Source organism: Trichomycterus rosablanca, chromosome 6 (assembly GCF_030014385.1).
Source record: "Trichomycterus rosablanca isolate fTriRos1 chromosome 6, fTriRos1.hap1, whole genome shotgun sequence".
Lineage (NCBI taxonomy): Eukaryota > Metazoa > Chordata > Actinopteri > Siluriformes > Trichomycteridae > Trichomycterus > Trichomycterus rosablanca.
In genome coordinates, this window is record NC_085993.1 from 50633603 (window position 1) to 50654769 (window position 21167).

At 40.7% G+C, this 21167-nt stretch overlaps 1 protein-coding gene across 4 annotated transcripts; it reads right to left on the reverse strand.

Moving 5' to 3' along the window:
- itgb3bp (integrin subunit beta 3 binding protein) lies at positions 1-20146 on the reverse strand. Of its 4 annotated transcripts, none has more exons than XR_010013186.1 (9): positions 19998-20146; positions 18730-18764; positions 18494-18565; positions 18225-18296; positions 14042-14120; positions 11664-11751; positions 10042-10095; positions 3162-3210; positions 1-367 (listed from the first exon to the last, which is right to left on the reverse strand). XR_010013186.1 is itself a non-coding variant. In XM_062998031.1 (9 exons), the coding sequence occupies exons 4-9, from the start codon at positions 18253-18255 to the stop codon at positions 361-363; spliced, it is 336 nt and encodes a 111-aa protein (XP_062854101.1). In that variant the 5' UTR covers positions 18256-18296; positions 18494-18565; positions 18730-18764; positions 19998-20142; the 3' UTR covers positions 1-360. The 4 variants fall into 4 exon arrangements, 3 of the variants coding, with proteins under 3 accessions (XP_062854101.1, XP_062854102.1, XP_062854100.1); XM_062998031.1 differs by having other exon boundaries at positions 18197-18296; positions 19998-20142; XM_062998030.1 differs by lacking the exon at positions 1-367 and adding an exon at positions 2792-3085 and having other exon boundaries at positions 18197-18296.
- Between the last annotated feature and the right edge of the window lie 1021 nt (positions 20147-21167).

Below are 21167 nucleotides of genomic sequence, written 5' to 3' on the forward strand. Positions count from 1 at the left end.
TCTAGATTCTCTTTTTTATTCGCATTTGATGCACATGATCTGAAAAGCGTGACTGATAAGCACAGCTAAAGCTCTATTGTCATGAATCACCGGACAAATGGGTGATCCCAGAAGGACAGATCAGGACGGGGGTGTATATTTAGCCGGAGAGCTGAAGACCGCGAGGACAGGTGCTCTAAAACCACAAGCAATAAGAAAGCAACACGTATAAGAAAACACTAGTTTTGCTAATGGGCCATGTCGTGCGTTCGTCCTTCACGCTGCCCGTCGGGGTGATAAGGCGACAGTCACGTGATCCGCCGCGTGCAGAAATAGGGGAATGGTTTATGTGACCGTCAGCTGTTGTTTAGCTTGGACTTCTCAGTCGCTGCCAAATAAAAAGAAAGGAAATGAGAATTAAAACCGCACTGCGACATTCGAGCTGTACTGTAACGTGTGTGAAACGATTACCAGGACGACTCTCAATATACCACAGTCACAGTTTGTTTGATTGGATTTTAACGCCATGCTTCACACATATACGTACTGATCAGGTTTAACATTATGACCACTGACAGGTGAAGTGAATAACACTGATTATCTCTTCATCACGGCACCTGTTAGTGGGGGGGGATATATTAGGCAGCAAGTGAACATTTGATCCTCAGAGTTGATGTTAGAAGCAGGAAAAATGGGCGAGCGTGAGGATCTGAGCGAGTTTGACGAGGGCCAGATTGTGTTGACTAGACGACTGGGTCAGAGCATCTCCACAACTGCAGCTCTTGTGGGGTGTGTCCCGGTCTGCAGTGGTCCAATGAAGGAACAGTGGTGCACGTGAGGAGCGAAGGCTGGCCCGTGTGGTCCGATCCAACAGACGAGCTACTGTAGCTCAAACTGCTGAAGAAGTTCATGCTGGTTCTGATAGAAAGGTGTCAGAATACACAGAGCATCACAGTTTGTTGTGTATCGGGCAGCAAAATTAGGGCCAACACAATATTAGGAAGGTGGTCATAATGTTATGCTTCATCGATGTATGTGTCATTTTTTGGCCTGATCAGTATTACATTCGAGTCTGCTTATTGTATCTTGTCTTTATATTTTGGGTCTAGTTAATACGAGGGATCTTCAAAAAGTTTCCGCACTTTTTAAAAACTATTTATTAATAATTTAAAAAACAAATCACATCACTTTTCTACATCGTCACCCTCCGACGCATTTTTCCAGCGTCGTACAGACTTTTTAATGCCATCAGCTAAAATGTGTTTGGTCGAGCTGCTTTCACATCATCACATAAATATCTTCTTCCCCTTAAAGCTTCTCTGAGCTTCCAAACAAGTGGAAATCAGATGGTGCTCTATAAATTTGGACTATAAGCATCTCTCAGTCTCTCAGACACGAGCGATTACTCCTCCTCCTTCTACACCCTCACTGTTTATAACCAAAATATAAAAGTGAGGAGACTTTCTGAAGATCCCTCGTATTTTCATTTTTATGGCTGTGAGGTGGGTTAGAACTGTTCTTGTGTAAGAATTGTGTGGCTTGGTGGGTAGCACTCTCGCCTCAGAGCAAAAAGGTCCTGGGTTCGATTCCCAAGTGGAGCGATCCGGGTCCTTTCTGTGAGGGGTTTGCATGTTCTCCCCGTGTCTGTGCGGGTTTCCTCCTACAGTACAATCAGTGGACACATTTTCTTTCATTTCATTTAATTTTAACGTTTTATCCTGGACAGGATCGAGGTGCGTCCGTTGAGTACGAAGCCGTTAACACACCATTGTGGGACCTCGGCCAACCCCCAGACATATTTACATTTTTGGCATTTAGCGGACGCTTTTATCCAAAGCGACTTACAGTAGACAGTCTAAGCAATTGAGGGTTAAGAGCCTTGCTCAAGGGCCCAACAGTAGCAACCTGGCTGTGGTGGGGTTTGAACCAGCAACCTTCTACTTACTAGTCTAGTCCCTTAACCGCTAAGCTACAACTGCCCTATCCACTCATCTCTGTGTATAGGCGACAGGCCGCTTGCACCACTGGGGATTCAAACCCTCAATACCAGTGGTAGTGTGTTAGTATAATCTACCACTGCACCAATCAAGCGCCATGCACATTATATAAAAAATAGACAAGTACAAGTTTGGACCAAGTGGTTTAAGTGGTCAGAATGGACTGAAAACATAATAAAATGCTTTAATTTTTGGTCACAAGCAATTTTATCATTTTCATGTCTGTTCAAGAAGAAGAAAATAGTAATAATGTCCAAATCTTTGACTGGTAGCCTAAAATAGTTGTTTGTTTGTATTAGGGCTGGCACCGATCTGATCCTCTGTATCGGTCCGATATTGGCCCAAATCACTGGATCGGATATCTGAAGGAAAAAACGTGTAATCCGATCCGATACTGTTGGTTAATGTAAATAAAATTTAATGTAAATAACACTTCATGTAAATAAGGCCATTCAGAAATTAAAACACACTGATCTACTTAAACTTTTAGCATTTTAATCATCTAAAAACACTGTTTTACGGCACGTCGTCCAAACTGTCTACAATTGGAACACGTAGATGTCAATCAAACGCGATGGACCAATTAGAATTGACGCAGAGTTTGGTTGAGATTTTCCGTTAAAGTTCTGTCACGTTTTTAGATGATTAAAAACCAAAGCGCACTTATTATTAAACCCTGCTGGATTTTGAAGAGGACGTCTGTGGCTAAACGGGAGACGGTGCAGTTTGTTTTATTTCATAACACTAATGGATTAATGGTTGAGGATGTGAGAGATCTCCAAGCCGGGACAAGATAGATACATTTGTTTATTTTTTATTATTTAATTGTTTTATTTTTATAGTTTGTATTATTTATTGTATAATGTTTTTGCTGCCTCTTCAAGGTGTAGACTTAAGAGTTGACAGATGCATGAGCCGCCTGGGACAGCCTGCCAAAAACAAGACCGTATTTCTGCACCAGTGCAGCTCAGCGTACATGGTACCATCAACATTGTGGCAGCGTGTGGGTAAATAGAAGGAACACAAGCTCTTAAGGGGAGCCGGTTCTGATGTGCTGGTCCGTCTGCTTCTGACACCAGAAGAATTGACTGGCAGCGGCACAGACGAGACTGACAGGATGTTCAGAGCACATCAAACCACCGGACATGAAGGTGCAGCATCTCAGAGGAGAGAAAATAGACATACCTTAAGATTTTCTTCAGGAACTCATAAGAGCTGCCGGTCTGCGTGGTGCCTGAGTGAGATCAATGCAAACGAATAACATTACAGTATTTCAAAACACACAGCTTATTATATTATCAAAAGAATTACTGTTAACATACAGTGTATCACAAAAGTGAGTACACCCCTCACATTTCTGCAGATATTTAAGTATATCTTTTCATGGGACAACACTGACAAAATGACACTTTGACACAATGAAAAGTAGTCTGTGTGCAGCTTATATAACAGTGTAAATTTATTCTTCCCTCAAAATAACTCAATATACAGCCATTAATGTCTAAACCACCGGCAACAAAAGTGAGTACACCCCTAAGAGACTACACCCCTAAATGTCCAAATTGAGCACTGCTTGTCATTTTCCCTTCAAAATGTCATGTGATTTGTTAGTGTTACTAGGTCTCAGGTGTGCATAGGGAGCAGGTGTGTTCAATTTAGTAGTACAGCTCTCACACTCTCTCATACTGGTCACTGAAAGTTCCAACATGGCACCTCATGGCAAAGAACTCTCTGAGGATCTTAAAAGACGAATTGTTGCGCTACATGAAGATGGCCAAGGCTACAAGTAGATTGCCAACACCCTGAAACTGAGCTGCAGCACAGTGGCCAAGATCATCCAGCGTTTTAAAAGAGCAGGGTCCACTCAGAACAGACCTCGCGTTGATCGTCCAAAGAAGCTGAGTGCACGTGCTCAGCGTCACATCCAACTGCTGTCTTTGAAAGATAGGCGCAGGAGTGCTGTCAGCATTGCTGCAGAGATTGAAAAGGTGGGGGATCAGCCTGTCAGTGCTCAGACCATACGCCGCACACTACATCAAATTGGTCTGCATGGCTGTCACCCCAGAAGGAAGCCTCTTCTGAAGTCTCTACACAAGAAAGCCCGCAAACAGTTTGCTGAAGACATGTCAACAAAGGACATGGATTACTGGAACCATGTCCTATGGTCTGATGAGACCAAGATTAATTTGTTTGGTTTAGATGGTCTCAAGCATGTGTGGCGGCAATCAGGTGAGGAGTACAAAGATAAGTGTGTCATGCCTACAGTCAAGCATGGTGGTGGGAATGCCATGGTCTGGGGCTGCATGAGTGCAGCAGGTGTTGGGGAGTTACATTCCATTGAGGGACACATGAACTCCAATATGTACTGTGAAATACTGAAGCAGAGCATGATCCCCTCCCTCCGGAAACTGGGTCGCAGGGCAGTGTTCCAGCATGATAATGACCCCAAACACACCTCTAAGACGACCACTACTTTATTGAAGAGGCTGAGGGTAATGGTGATGGACTGGCCAAGCATGTCTCCAGACCTAAACCCAATAGAACATCTTTGGGGCATCCTCAAGCGGAAGGTGGAGGAGCGCAAAGTCTCGAATATCCGCCAGCTCCGTGATGTCATCATGGAGGAGTGGAAAAGCATTCCAGTGGCAACCTGTAAAGCTCTGGTAAACTCCATGCCCAGGAGAGTTAAGGCAGTTCTGGGAAATAATGGTGGCCACACAAAATATTGACACTTCAGGAACTTTCACTAAGGGGTGTACTCACTTTTGTTGCCGGTGGTTTAGACATTAATGGCTGTATATTGAGTTATTTTGAGGGAAGAATAAATTTACACTGTTATATAAGCTGCACACAGACTACTTTTCATTGTGTCAAAGTGTCATTTTGTCAGTGTTGTCCCATGAAAAGATATACTTAAATATCTGCAGAAATGTGAGGGGTGTACTCACTTTTGTGATACACTGTATGTAAAGTGGCCAAAAGTATGTAGACACATGTCCATAAGCGTGTCGGACATCCTATTCCAATACCACTGGCATTAATTTGGAGTTGTCCCCCTCATTTTGCTATAACAGCCTCTTCTGTAATGGGTTTCCACAATATTTGGAGTATGTTTGTCTTATTGTGAGGTCTGGCCACTCAAAGTTCCTATTCATCCCAAAGATGTTGCATACATAAGAACATAAGAACAGTGGTAGCCTAGTGGTTAAGGTACTGGACTAGTACTAAGAAGGTTGCCAATTAAAGCCCCAAATCTGCCACTTTTTATGACATTAGTCCTCAATCGACTGAATTGAATTCAGTCATAATTGTAGATCACTTTGGAAAAAGAAGTGTCTGTTAAATTCTGTAAATATTAATGCATGAAACTGAGGTCAGGGTTCAGAGTATCGGTCACCAGCAGCAGCCTGCAATGCACGTTACTGTGGTTATCCAATAACCCACGATTATTTAACGTACGAGTCCATAAGGCGCTGGGGTCTCGGTTGAAGTACTGGTGACGACGCAGACGCCGAGCACACCGGTGGCGCACGTTCTTCTAAATAATCACAGTTTATTGCAAAGCCGTTTCAGCATCCTGACGCTAATAACAAACTGGTGCTGATGTGCAGGAGATCGAGGATTTCTTTATTTGTGAAACCGATACGAAGGTATAACTTTACCAAATCATGAGCGTCCCTCATTTTAACACGAGGAGGTTGCTATGGCCACAATATTTCTACTTTAATCTCAAAATCATTTCTACTTTATTCTCGAAATCAAAACTTAAAAACATTTTTTTAACAGTGGCCCTAATACGCTGTCGTTTGTTTGATTGTTTATTAGGATTTTAACGTCATGTTTTACACTTTGGTTACATTGATGACAGGAACGGTAGTTACTCATTACACAAGATTCATCAGTTCACAAGTTTCTATCGAACACAGTCATGGACAATTTAGTATCTCCAATTGATCTCACTTGCATGTCTTTGGACTGTGGGAGGACACCGGAGCACCCGGAGGAACCCACCTTCTTGCTGTGAGGAGACAGTGCTACCCACTTAGCCACCGTGCCGCCCAAAACGCCGTCGTATATATATGCAAGGTAAACAATTTCAGTATACAACTAGACGCATCAATGATGCATCAATTACTTTTAATAGTGATAACCTGCCGCTTCTAAAAATAAAAATACGACATGCCTTTAATTGGATCTGTTTTTTAAAGAAGAACCATTAAAAAAAAAGCAAAATAAATAAATAAATTCACCCCTAGCCGGCCCATTTATCCATCAGCAGCCTGAGATTGATGTGATGAGAGTAGGGTCTGTGACCCTTATCCCGTCCGACTGCTGAAAACCTATTTGTTTTATTACATTTTTAAGGAATCTTTCTTTAATACAGCCTATTAAGGCTGTCTTACAAATCTCCCCCGACTCGACCCCGTCTACGGCCTGATCAATTTTTATACTGCTGATCTGTCCCCTTCCTCCTCATTCTTCCTCTGCAAAATTCACATTATATAGGATTTTCTTATGGAACATTTGCCATAAAATCCGTTACGACCCCGCCGCGATGCGCGCGGGCGGCCGCCTGGCCATGACAGAGGGCCCGGGCGATGATAAAACTTGTTTCGGCGCTAAGCAGAACTGTTTAAATGTTATTTATTTTCATGCTCCAAAGAAAATATATTGTGAAGTGCAACACTGATTTAGCACATAACAACGTCCCTAAAGGGGCGTGCGTGGGGCCGAGGCGACACCCAATTTATGAATCCTTTGCTCAACTCATTTCGTAGAATTTTCCAAATCTCTTGCAAGACACAAATAATCGATACCTGCGACCTGAGCTGCAAACTGGCTTTAGAATTATTATTCTCTCCTGTTCTGTTTTGTACTCATCAGCACAGGCTCTGCAGGCCTGATCACTTTGTATTAAAATAAAAAAAAAGTTTAGTGAAGAGTTCAGAAGAAAATGATCTAGTGTACCCACTAATCATCAGTTCTTCTATTCTGCCCTGAGCAGGGTAAGAATTTACCCAATTATAATATTTTATTAGGGCCGACCAACATGCCAAGCTCGTGTGTTTATCCTCGTCCTAATGAACATGATCAGACTGGGGACTGGGAGATTTTAGCTGCACTCCACCCACTGTGACCATGACCAGGATAAAATCAAATATGGTTAATAAACCCACCAGAAAAAAGCCAGCCTGAAGAAGTTCATGCTGGTTCTGATAAATAGGTGTCAGAATACACAGAGCATCGCAGTTTGTTGTGTATGTGGCTGCATAGCCGCAGACTAGTCAGAGTGCCCATGCTGACCCCTGTCCACTGCCGAAAGCGCCAACAATGGGCACGTGAGCATCGGAACTGGACCACGGAGCAATGGAAGAAGGTGGCCTGGTCTGATGAATCACATCACGTGGACGGCCGGGTGTGTGTACGTCGCTTACTTGGTCAACACATGGCACCAGGATGCACTATGGGAAGAAGACAAGCCGGCGGAGGCGGTGTGATGCTTTGGGCGACGTTCTGCTGGGAAACCTCGGGTCCTGCCATCCATGTGGATGTTACTTTGACACGTAGCAGCTACCTAAGCATTGTTACAGACCATGTTCACCCTTTCATGGAGAAGGTTCCTTGATGGCTGTGTCCTCTTTCAGCAGGATGATGCTCCCTGCCACCAAGCTAAAATGCTTCAGGAACGGTTTGAGGAGCACAACAACCAGTTTGAGGTGTCGACTTGGCCTCCAGATCCCAATCCAATCCAGCATCTGTGGGACGTGCTGGACAAACAAGTCCGATCCATGGAGGCCCCACGTCACAACTTACAGGAGTTAAAGGATCTGCTGCTGACATCTTGGTGCCAGATACCACAGCACACCTTCAGGGGTCTAGTGGAGTCCATGCCTCAACGGGTCAGGGCTGTTTTGGCAGCAAAAGTGGGACCAACACAATAACAGGAAGGTGGTCATAATGTTATGCCTGATCTGTGTATACATATACTGTATATCTATATGTACGTGTGTGTGAAACACGTGTCAGTCTCAGAATAACACGTTTCTATTTCTATTTTCTACCTAATACACACTATACGGATGCAACAGGTGTAATAAGTCAATTATACAAAGGAAATTCTATGCCTCCAACTTTGCAGCAACAGTTTAGGGAAGGCCCTTTCCTGTTCCAGCATGATTGTGCCCCTGTGTGCAAAGCAAGCTCTATATAGACATGAAGAAAAGCTCGGTTTAAAAACCAAGAAACTCCAGTGTCAGAGTCCTGACCTCAGCCCTACTCAACAGCTCTGGTATGAACTGGAACATCAACTGAGACTTTCTTGACCAACATCAGTGCCCAACCATATTATCCTTTGACTGAATGGGCACACTGATGTTGGTGGGTGCTACACAGCAACAGGGGTCAATACCCACGTCCTTGTTTGCTGTTCACCTCATCTGGCTCATTGATGGTACTGCACAGAGACGGGGGATAATGGGGATCGGTGTGTGACTCTCCAGGCGCGATACTGAGCCCCATATGAACCTACATCGCGCAGGTGAAAAGAAGCGCTCGGTTACTGCTATTCATGGCTCTACTTGATCACAAGTGGAGGTCTGAAGCAAAATGCAATCGGGTAATTGGATATGACTAAAAAACGGCATTTAGCAGACGTGTTTATTCAAAACGACTTACTGTACTGTGGTAGTATACTCTGTCTAAGCAATTAAGGGTTAAGATCCTTGCTCAAGGGTCCAACAGCAGCAGCCTGGCAGTGGTGGGGCTTGAACCACCGACCATCTGATTACTAGTCCAGTACCTTAACCTCTAGGCCACAAGTTTCAGATAAAGCAAATATTCACTTTGCTTCTATCTGTCTGAGCTTCAGGTCTTTTTCTGCACGTCCAGTGACGTCTCGTTCGAGTTCATGTTGCCGACACGTGCCGAGCCTTTTATACCAACATTTACTGAAGAACGTACCGACGAAACAGACCCGATTCTCCACGCCGAGCCGTCGAAGTGAAAACATTTCCTTCTGTTGTTGTAAGATGGACTCTGTGCACTAATAAATTTCACGCTCCATCATGTGATCGAAAATGTGACTTTCCTGTGGCGACCAGCCCCTCCAGTGAAGTCCTCGAGCGTGACCAATCAAAACTGTTTGAGCCGACCTTATCTACAAACATTCAGAACTCCGTCACAATCCCCCCTTTCACCCGCTACAAATCACCATTATGTGATTGCATCACAAGTGCAGCCTCGCTGAGGGCAGAATATGTGCTTTAAATAATCAAATTATTTCAGTCCCATGAAGAGAAGTGCGTTGTTGTTTGTGTTATAAAAACTTCACATTTTTTTATTTCTCGAGAAGAAGGGAGGCTTTTATTCCACCAGCGAGCGGAGTTACTGTTTATCTACAGTCAGCATCATAGTAAAATACCAAAACCTTCTCAAACCTCATGTGAACCAGCGCAAAATCTTCAGCCCTTGAAATCGCTCATGAGCCATAAATGACTGGAACTCTAAATGTTTTTATTCACTCGGTGTCTGTTTTAGCGCTGCTTCATCCTGGTCAGGGTCGCGGTGGGTCCGAGACATTGGGTGAAAGACAGGAAACATTCCAGACGGGTCGCCAGTCCATCACACACACACCAGTTAACCTGACTGCATGTCTTTGGACTGTGTGAGGAGGAAACCCACACGGACACAGGGAGAACATGCAAACTCATCCGGGTCATGGTCGTGTAAGATCCAAGGTAACATGTAAATGCAGGGAACCGCAATCACCCATTCATAGCAAACTGAGTTTATTATTCTGGTCAGGGTCATGGTGGGTCCACTAGGCATGACGCAGTAACACACCCCGGACAGGACGCCAATCCATTATGAGGCCTCAACCCTGGCCTGCTCGCCCCTTTACCCCCAAGACATACCAATCATGTCTGTATGCACCAGTGGGGTTTCGACAGTAGTGGACTAGCGTAATTACTTGGTTTAAAGTTTTATAAAGACTTGTTTTTTTACTAGTTTATTATTATTATTATTATTTAATTAGTTTACAGTACTTCTACTTAAGTTTACTCACCTTGCTGGAAGCCGTTGTGCATTTGACTTTTTATACCACGCTGGATTTTAGATGCTGAAAAAACATGATGATTTATTTATTTATTAGGATTTTAACGTCATGTTTTACACTGTGGTTACATTCATGACAGGAACGGTAGTTACTCATTACACAAGATTCATCAGTTCACACGTTCAATATCAAGCACACTAATGGACAATTTTTGAATCTCCAGTTAACCTGACTGCATGTTTTTGGACTGTGGGAGGAAACCGGAGCTCCCGGAGGAAACTGACGCGGACACGGGGAGAACATGCAAACTCCACACAGAAAGGACCCGGACCGCCGCACCTGGGGATCGAACCCAGGACCTTCTTGCTGTGAGGCGACAGTGCTACCCACTTAGCCACCATGCCACCTCATAAACATGAGGATAAGTACCAAACAAAACAAAATAATAATAATAATAATAATAACAACCTTTTAAATAGTCTAACTAAATCAAAAGCCTTGACCATTCATGTATCTTAAACAATCTCCATCAAAAACTGTTATTTTTTGTCATTTTTTATATGTTTTATAAAACCACTTACCATATAGAAGCACTTTGTAGTTCTACAATTACTGACTGTAGTCCATCTATTTTTCTGCATACTTTGTTACCCCCTTTCATGCTGTTCTTCAGTGGTCAGGACCACCACAGAGCAGGTATTATTTAGGTGGTGGATGATTCTCAGCACTGCAGTGAGACTGACATGGTGGTGGTGTGTTAGTGTGTGTTGTGCTGGTATGAGTGGATCAGACACAGCAGCGCTGCTGGAGTTTTTAAACACCTCACTGTCACTGCTGGACTGAGAATCGTCCACCAACCAAAAATATCCAGCCAACAGCGCCCCGTGGGCAGCGTCCTGTGACCACTGATGAAGGTCTAGAAGATGACCGACTCAAACAGCAGCAATAGATGAGCGATCGTCTCTGACTTTACATCTACAAGGTGGACCGACTAGGTAGGAGTGTCTGATAGAGTGGACAGTGAGTGGACACGGTGTTTAAAAACTCCAGCAGCGCTGCTGTGTCTGATCCACTCATACCAGCACAACACACACTAACACCACCACCATGTCAGTGTCACTGCAGTGCTGAGAATCATCCACCACCTAAATAATACCTGCTCTGCGGTGGTCCTGTGGGGGTCCTGACCATTGAAGAACAGCATGAAAGCAGGCTACAGTCTACAGTCAGTAATTGTAAAACTACTAGTGTGCTTCTATATGGTAAGTGGAGCTGATAAAATGGACAGTGAGTGTAAAAACAAGGATACAATGTATGTATAAACATTTTATATCTCTATTTTCCTGAAGCTGCTGTAACCTTTCAAATTTCCCCTGTTGGATAGTAAAAGTATCAGGCTGCCATCTATATACTTTCTGTATGTTTTGGGCTGTAGAAGGAAACCAAAGTACCCAGGAGAACCCTAAGACCATGGGAGAACATACAAATACACCCCTCAGACTACGGACAGGAAACGAAGATCAAACCCAGGTCCCCAGGACCCATGTTCTTGTGCTGCACGCATGCTACCCTATTTTTACATACAACTTAAAGTATAGTATCAGAGGTCACGTGGTGTGTTGAGGACTCACTCAGCTCTTTGTGTCTCTGGAGCTCAGTGCGCAGGTCAGCAGGACCCAATAACAAGAAACTGCTCAGCTCACTGTTGCCCTCTAATGGCTACAAAACACAAAGACACACTTGAAACGGAGAGTAAAAAATGTATACACACTTAAACAATAGAAAAACCTGTATAAAAGTTGTACACATGTTGGTTGCTTCCCGAAAAGCCACCTGTGTAGCTGGTTTTCTATGATACACCACATACTTTAAGGTCCCCCATAGGTAAAAGTCCAGGGGTGTTATTTATTTATTAGGATTTTAACGACATGTTTTACTTTGGTTACATTCATGACAGGACAAGTAGTGCCCGGACAATTTTGTATCTCCTGTCCACCTCACTTGCATGTTTTTGGACTGTGGGAGGAAGCCTGAGCTCCAGGAGGAAACCCACACAGACACAGAGAGAACATGCAAATTACATACAGTAAGGACATGGACCACTGTATCTGCGAATCGAACCTTCTTGCTGTGGGGTGACAGCACCAGGTTTATATAGATCAATAAAAAATATAGAAAAGGTATACTATATATAAACATACAACAAAGACATAACCATACATACAGTGGGGGAAATAAGTATTTGATCCCCTGCTGATTTTGTAAGTTTACCCCCTTACAAAGACTTGAACAGTCTATAATTTTTATGGAAGGTTTATTTTAACAGAGAGAGACAGAATATCAACAAAAAATCCAGAAAAAATAAAAGTTATACATTAATTTGTATTTAATTAAGGGAAATAAGTATTTGATCCCCTACCAACCAGCAAGAATTCTAATGGTTTTCTTGGTGACTGTGCTCCCAGCTCCCTTGAGATCATTGACAAGCTCCTCCCGTGTAATTCTGGACTGACCTCACCTTTCTCAGAATCATTCTTACCCCACCAGGTGAGATCTTGCATTGAGCTCCAGAGCGAGGGTGATTGACTGTGATCTTGTATTTCTTCCATTTTCGAATGATCGCACCAACAGTGGTCTCTTTCTCACCAAGCTTCTTGCTGATGGTCTTGTAGCCCATTCCAGCCTTGTGCAGGTCTACAATCTTGTGCCTGACGTCCTTTGATAGCTCTTTGGTCTTGCCCATGGTGGTTGAGAGATTTGAACGGAAGAAACTGATTCTGTGACAGGAGTCTTTTATACAGGGACAGGACTAATTTGTGTGCCTCATGGGCACATAACCGGTCTGTGGGGGTCAGAATTCTTGCTGGTTGGTAGGGGATCAAATACTTATTTCCCTTAATTAAATACAAATTAATTTATAACTTTTATTTAACGTTTTTTTTCTGGATTTTTTGTTGATATTCTGTCTCTCTCTGTTAAAATAAACCTTCCATAAAAATTATAGACTGTTCAAGTCTTTGTAAGGGGGTAAACTTACAAAATCAGCAGGGGATCAAATACTTATTTCCCCCACTGTATACAGTGTGGTGGCTAAGTGAGTAGCACTGTCGCTTCACAGCATGAAGGTCCTGGGTTCGATCCCCAGGTGGGGCGGTCCGGGTCCTTTCTGTGTGGAGTTTGCATGTTCTCCCCGTGTCCGCATTGGTTTTCTCCGGGTGCTCCGGTTTCCTCCCACAGTCCAAAGACGTGCAAGTGAGGTGAATTGGAGATACAAACATTGTCCATGACTGTGTTCGATATAACCTTATGACCTGATGAATCTTGTGTAATGAGTAACTACCGTTCCTGTCATGAATGTAACCAAAGTGTAAAACATGACGTTAAAATCCTAATAAGCAAACAAACAAACATACACAGTACAAACATAGAATAGAGACATAAACAGTACACTATTATAAACAGTACTGTATATACTGTTTAATTTATAAAGCTCTACTCACTAGGCTAGAGCCCTGTATGATGTTCAGAATGCAGCACAGTGCTGCAAGCAGTGTTTTTGCAAACAAAATGTATATAATAATTATACATTTTGTATAATCATGCCGCAATCATGCCGCACGGACATGATCGGCTAATGTCTGAGGTTGAAAGGCGCACTTGTCAGTGCGCTCTCAATGTCGGCCCCAAGCTCGGATAGATATAGGATGGCTGCGTCAGTCCTGGTATGCATTCCAGATATGCTGTTGTGACCCCTATAAATTGAAGCAGCCAAAAGATTTTTTTTTTAAAAGCATTCTACTGACTAAACTACTGCATTTACATGTGTGCCGTTTAGCAGATGCCTTATTCAAAGTGACTTACTGTTATAAGCGAATACATTCCAAGCAATTAAGGGTCAAGAGCCAAACAGTGGTAGCCTCAGACAGTGAGGCTAGAACCAGGACCATGAAGCTACCGCTGCCCTTTAAATGGTAAAATTGTTAACGATAATAAATGTGACTGCACTTACCACTAATTTCTCAAGATGTTGCCGGGTCTTCATCAAATCATCTAAAGATCCCTCTACTTTAGTCCTAAGAGCATGCATTCTGAAACCAACATTAGAAAGAGGTTAGTGGGTGTCCCTAAAGTCTGGACACATAGGAAATATCACAAACTATACCTATATGTTTATTAAATACACACACACATATACAGTATATACTGTATATATACAGTATATTGCATCACAAATAGTGGAAAACACATAAAGTGTTGTTGGGACAGCCTGTGGTTTGCTGGTAGGGTGGAACTTAGTTTTATGAGATCTACCATAAAAAGGTGCAACATTTGTGACCTTTGTTTAATATTACAGCTACAAACTACAAACATACACTTAATAAATCATACCAATCACCCCAAATTTTTCTTTCTTTTTTTTCTAGAAACCATTCCAACTCTTTAAATACTTGCATGAAATGACATCGTTAAGCCGTCCATTATGTTTAAGGATAAAGTATAATCCTTACACTAGTATATAGTGTATTTTGGTTGTCCATTATGTCAGAATGTGTAATGTTACACAGGATTTAAGTAAAGTTTACTTTTTTATTTCATTTTCTTTCACAATAAGTCATACTGTGTCGTAAAGCACAATGGCAAGTTTTAAAGTTTGAGCAAATGTATCAGCATTTATTTACACAAAAGCGTTTGGGTGTGACAGACTTTCATATGTTGGCTAAATGGCCAATGTTAAACACCAAAAAGGTCTTGGCTAAAGGGGTTAATGTGCTGATGAAACTCTAATGTAGATTTTAGTATGTAAAGTTAATGGTGCTTTGGGGGTGTAGGAAATCAGCCCATTGGAGGCACGTCTGCAACACTGACCAACAGTTTGTTTGCTTATTTATTTTAAGGTGATGTTTTCCACTTTGGTTCCATTCATGACAGGACAGACAGTTACAGCGTACCCATGATTCATCAGTTCAAGTTCAACATCAAACACAATCACGGCCAATTTTTATATCTCCAGTCTTTGCTTTATGGGACACAGGAAGAACATGCAAAATACAGGCAATAAGGACCCAGACTGCTCCAACTGGAAATCGAACCCAGGACCTTCTTGCTGTGAGGCGACAGTGCTACCCACCGAGCCACTCCTGACCGAAAGAGGGTCTTTAAAAACAAGGTGTCCAGCCAGAACCAGTACTTTTTTAGCTTATGATGCATTGCTTTAGTTAAATCGTTTTTTTTTTAATCTAGTTTATCAATTTTCAATATTTTACAATATTGTCATAGTAAGCACAACTTTAAAATGTTTGCACTAGTATAATTATATGCTATTATTATTTTATTATTGTTTCTTTTGGCCCCAATCCACAAATCTGAAAAAGAAAAGTGACATTATGGAACATGCAATTCAGTTTCTTACATTTACTTTGACTTTAATTTAATTGCAGACGGTATGAACCCCGAGTTATATGAGTTATATGTTTTGTCTGGTTGACATCCATTCCTGAATTTCAGGTCTGCAACACATTCCAAAAAAAGTTGTGATGGTAAAACACTTATTATGTAATGTTGAAAAACCTTCTCAGGACACTTAAAAGACGTTTTGGCACAGAGGACACTGAGAGCTGACGTGTTTCAGGTCCTATTTTGTCCTGTTCTGCAACAGTACGGGGTTGTTGCTGTATGGTTAGAGCATGGTTAACATGAGGCTTTTTGCAAAATAAAGTTTTAAGTATCATTTGTGCAGTAACTCTGTATTGTAGAGCTTGATAAAGGTTTGATAAACTAATCCCTCACCCATGTGGTTATATCAGCTAGTGTTGAGTGGAGGTTCTTGATGCGGCGCCGTCTGAGGGATGGAAGATCACGAGCGTTCAGATTAAGCTTGCACCCTCGACCTTTACACACTGAAATTCCTCCTGATTCCTTGAATGGTTTAATGATATTCTGCACTGTAGAGAGAGAACATGCAAATCCCTTCCCATCTTTCTTTGAGGTTCATTGTTTTTAAACATTTCAATCATTTTCTCACACATTTGTGGACAAACTGGATCCTCTGATCATCTTTACTCATCAGAGACTCTCAGCCTTTCCTGGATGCTGCTTTTCTACCAAACCATGATCACAATCACCTGTTTGGAATCACATCATTATTTAGTTTTTTTTTACCTCATTACTAACCCTAAATTTCCCCCGTCCCAACTTTTTTGGAACGTGTTGCAGGCCTGAAATGCAGGAGTGGATGTTTATTAACAAAAAAAATGAAGCTGACCAGAAAAAACATGATATATCTCAGGTTCATCCTGTCTGCAGTAAAATAAAAGTCAAAGTAAATGTAGGAAACTCTGTGTTTTTATTTTATTTACATTTTCCATGCCGTCCCAAAAAGATCACCAGTTGGCGCTGGAATGGCTCTTCAGTACGACCTCTATGAATTAATGAATCATGAGCGCGTTCTCGTTATCGATTTTTTTATATATATTTATATTTAACAAGCTTCCTCTCGAATCACTTCACTAAAAAAATCCAAAACGAATGCTCGGCTTGACGGATGGAGCGAGAGCCCGTGTTAGTACGCTGGGAGAGGAAATAGGTCTTTCTTAAACACTCCTTAACCAACTATTTTTAGTGCTGTGTAAATTACACGAGGCCTTTTGGGTGGTGATGAAGATCCTGCGTGTCCCGTCCGATCATTAAATTCTGATCAGTCATGAACGGCCATCGAGCCGAGAAGGACGAAGGAAATATTCCCTAATGATGAGAGATTTGATCTCCTTCACTTCCAACAGTCTGATGATGCTCATTTTAGCCGATCTCTACACCTCATACAAATAATTGGGATTCAATTAAATTCACAATTAATTGGACAATATGGTACTTATTTCATTAGATTAAATTGTACGATATTGTTCCAGTAGCGTGAAAAAGTGGTCTTTATTTCTATTTTTGCTAATCTGTCAGATATAAATGTTTTAGATCTCTCGACTCATTTTAATATAACACAAAGATACCACCAGTATTTATTAAAGATAATTAAAGATTTATTTAAACCTGTATGACCCATGTGAAAGAGTAATATCCCTCCTCTAACAGTCTAATATCTGTGATTTCTTGCATCTTGAGTCTTTGACATCACTGTAGAGAATTTCTTTTGTTTTAATTCGGCTACACTGGAGATCCTTTGACTTATACCTAAAAATACTCAAATTAAAAAGCATACCAGTATATAAGCCATAGAAATGAATATTACAGCCCTTTTTATGTATCAGTTGTCACATAAGGAATCTTACAACAAACGTAAACAATGCAGGATGTAACTTTAACTTTAAACATGTGCTAACCACAGGGACAGTGGTTGCCTGTTGGGTAGAGCTTTGGGCTATCAACTGAAGGGTTGGAAGTTCGAATCCCAGCTCTACCATGCAGCCACTGTTGGGTCCTTGAGCAAGGCTCTTAACCCTCTCTGCACTGCAAACAAGCTGGGATACGCAAAGAAAGAATGTCACTGTACTGTATGTCTGTATATGTATAAATGACAAATAAAGGCGTTCTATTCTACTGTAGAGTAACTACTGACTTGTAGTGATACAGGGTGTGTTCGATAAGCTAGGGAGCTCTTTACATAGACGCATTTTATGTCACCCTACGCTCGCTCCCGAGAATGAGGCTGTTCGAAATCCTAGATGCCTTAATATGCTCACTAGTTAGGCATCTTAAAATTTCAATGTTATTTTGACAGAACGAGTGAGCAGCGGAAGCGCCCTTAGTGATCAAGGCAATCCCAGAATTCAGTGCGGCAGCTCTTCTCTCACAGAAAAATTAAAAAAAACATGGAGAAACAAACGGAGTTATTTTCAAATGTAAATAAATTATAGATTTTTAATTTGTATAAACTTGCACAAGTGTTTTTATTTGTAAGTTCGGGCTTGTCAGCGAATTTGACCGTTTTCAGTACACGAAGGGAGATGTTATATTGGCATGCTAGCACGCTGTGCCACCCCATCCCATTGGTTTGAAAGGCAAGATGCTAACTGTTAGCTTAGTAAGCGAAACCCGATGGAATCGCTGTCTGAGGCCATTGACTTATTAGAATCCTCTCTACTGAGGCAGCTGCCTATGTAGGCAGTAAGACAGCAAGGCAGCTCACTAGGTTTTCGAACACACCCATACTAACCTCTCAGTTTCTGTCTGAATTCCAGTACCTTGAGTCTTGCTTTTTGGGATCATGGTCATATGGGGGGTAGGTCCTGTTCAGTGCACCTCCGGATTAGAGTCTAGCACACCCAAAATACAAAAAAAAAATTTATACAAACATTGTAATTGTAAGTGGGAACAAATTCTATTAAAATTCTATTTAAATTATATTCTATTTTAATTTTATTTAAATGTGGGTAGGAAAACATCCTGGAAAAACGATAATAATTTACTCATTTACGAAGGCAATTTAGAGTAGCCAATCTAATCCACCTACTAGCAAGTTTTCAGAGGTGGCAAAAACTGGACTACCCGGAGGAAATCTGCATGGACATACCTACAAAGTGCACTGATGTACACAAATACAAATACAGCATTAGTTGATATTATTGGATAATATTAATGTGTAGTCACTTTTTATTCAAAGAGCAGGTAACACATATACAGTTATATAAAATGTAAACACAGAAATTAACAATGTTGTTGGGGAATAACTAAAGCTGTTTAACTTACTTTTCTTTATTGGTTATTAGAGAACCCCTCTGACTCTGTAGGAGGAAAATATAATAAAAGTTAAAGATAACCTAACATTCACCAAACAGTAACTCAGGAACATAGTGTTTTATAACCAGACCTAACGATACACGAATTCGTCTACATTAAAATAACTATTTTATTAGCTATTAGTAATAGAAGCATAGTTAAACAACATTAAAATTTAAATATAGTAAGTACAGAAAAAAAAAATTACGGATTTGCCTTTTTTATAAGTATTAAACAAGAATTGTCAAGCAAACTTCTGTAAGAGTAGGAGTCGATTCCACAAGAATGGACTCATTTAAAAGAGTCGGTTCCAAAAAATAAGAGTGGATTGCAAAAAGTTGTAAAACGTTTCCAAAAACCAATAAACTCTCCACTTTTTTACATTGAACATCAGAAAAATTATATTGTTTCGTCTGCTAATCACATAAAACTATAAAATAAATGCATAATCATATAAAATGGCTTTCTGTATTGACTATACTGTATGTACGTACATTGAAGCTTATTAACAAACTGGCACTTTTGTATCACTAAGGAACAAATTATTAGGTTATTAAATGTGTCAATAAAAGATTTTTCAATAGAAAATCAATCAAATGTCAACAATAATGTAATTTTACTTAATATTGTTTACTTTAGGCCGACTTTTATGTATTTATTACAATATAAAAACGCCATTACAATATAATTTCAAATAGCAGACAATTCACACATTAAAAAACGTAATAAAATTAAATAATTAAGTTTATATAATATCCTTTATGACCTGTGTTTTAGTTCTACGTACAATCTTGATTGTTCAATAGATTCAAGTCGATGAATCGAGTCGGAGTCGATTCCAAAAGTTTCTGAACTCGAAAGCCCCCCTGTTATTAATTTTGGCGCCGCACGTCGGAAATATACGCCCCCGGAAAACGAAAAGAGTATCACAAAAAAACAAACTAAATGGATTAAAGTCCGTTACATAAATGCTAAATATTGTAACTTCAATGGAAATGAAATTGTACATATTCAATTTATGCATTAATTCACCATGCAAATAAAGATTGAGAAATATGTATATTTGTTTCTACCGGTTTGTTTTTAATTGCGCACCAGTCAAGGAGCTCTCCCTTAATCTGTATATAAAACATACCGATGCATCACACTGATTTCTCACACTTTTATCTACTAATACACACCGGTGTAACGATATATCAGCTGCACTTATTATCTAAATCACTTGTGTGGATTCTTACCTGCAATTCCAAATTTTACTTGTTCAAATTCGACCAGTAAATTTAAAAATAAAAGCCAATATCCATCACATGGCTTCCTCCCTAAAAATTTTAACAGTAATTTCTACATTGTCTATTATCTAAACCCTTTTTTCAAATACAAATGACTTCAATCTACATCCCCAAATAAGAAACAGTTGGGACACAACATGGAAAATGCAAACAATAATAAAAACACAGTGTTCCTTACGTTTACTTTGACTTTTATTTGATGTCAGACAGGAGGGGGGGGGCTGAGGGGGGCATTGCCCCCCCAAATTGTGTCTTTGCCCCCCCAAGCACAATGCAAGCAACGGCTATTTTTAAAATTATCTCTGAACCAATCACAAAAATGCATTTTGTTTTACAGTGTGAAGATATTTCCTTGCTTATTCCTGATTGGCTCTTTGAGTCATATAAAAATCGGCAGACTGCCCCAAACAGTTCAGTTCGGCAGTATATGTTCTGTTAGTGTGAGCGAGAGGCAGGTATACTGGTAAACACTTTTTTTTTTACAGAATTAGTATTCTTTTGTTTTCTTTATATTTTAATTTCCCAATAATATAAATATTCTCACTCATTCCTATTTCCACGTTTGAATATTCTCAGTCTGTGTGTAGGTACATTTGTCAGCTTTGACTTAAATTTGTATTAAAGCCTTTCAAGAAATAGAGTTGTTCTATTAGTAATGGCAATTGAATTAAGGGGGCGTATTAAAATGAAATACAATTAGATAATCTTTTTTCTCCATTTACATAATCAACATGTATTTTTTAATCATTGGGTTTTAAGTTTAAGTTCGAAAACATGCATTTTTATTTCTTTACCTCATACATCACTTTAAGCCAGTATCAATAGCTTGGCTGTCATCATTCATGCACAAATCAAGCCTTGAATATATTTCTGGCTTAAAAAACATGACTATCAACATGCCCCCTCATTAGGTTTTACTGCCCCCCCAAGCAAAGCAGTCCAGAACCGGGGCTGGTTTTAAGTATCATTTGTGCAGTAACTCTGTATTGTAGAGCTTGATAAAGGTTTGATAAACTAATCCCTCACCCATGTGGTTCTATCAGCTAGTGTTGAGTGGAGGTTCTTGATGCGGCGCCGTCTGAGGGATGGAAGATCACGAGCGTTCAGCTTAAGCTTGCA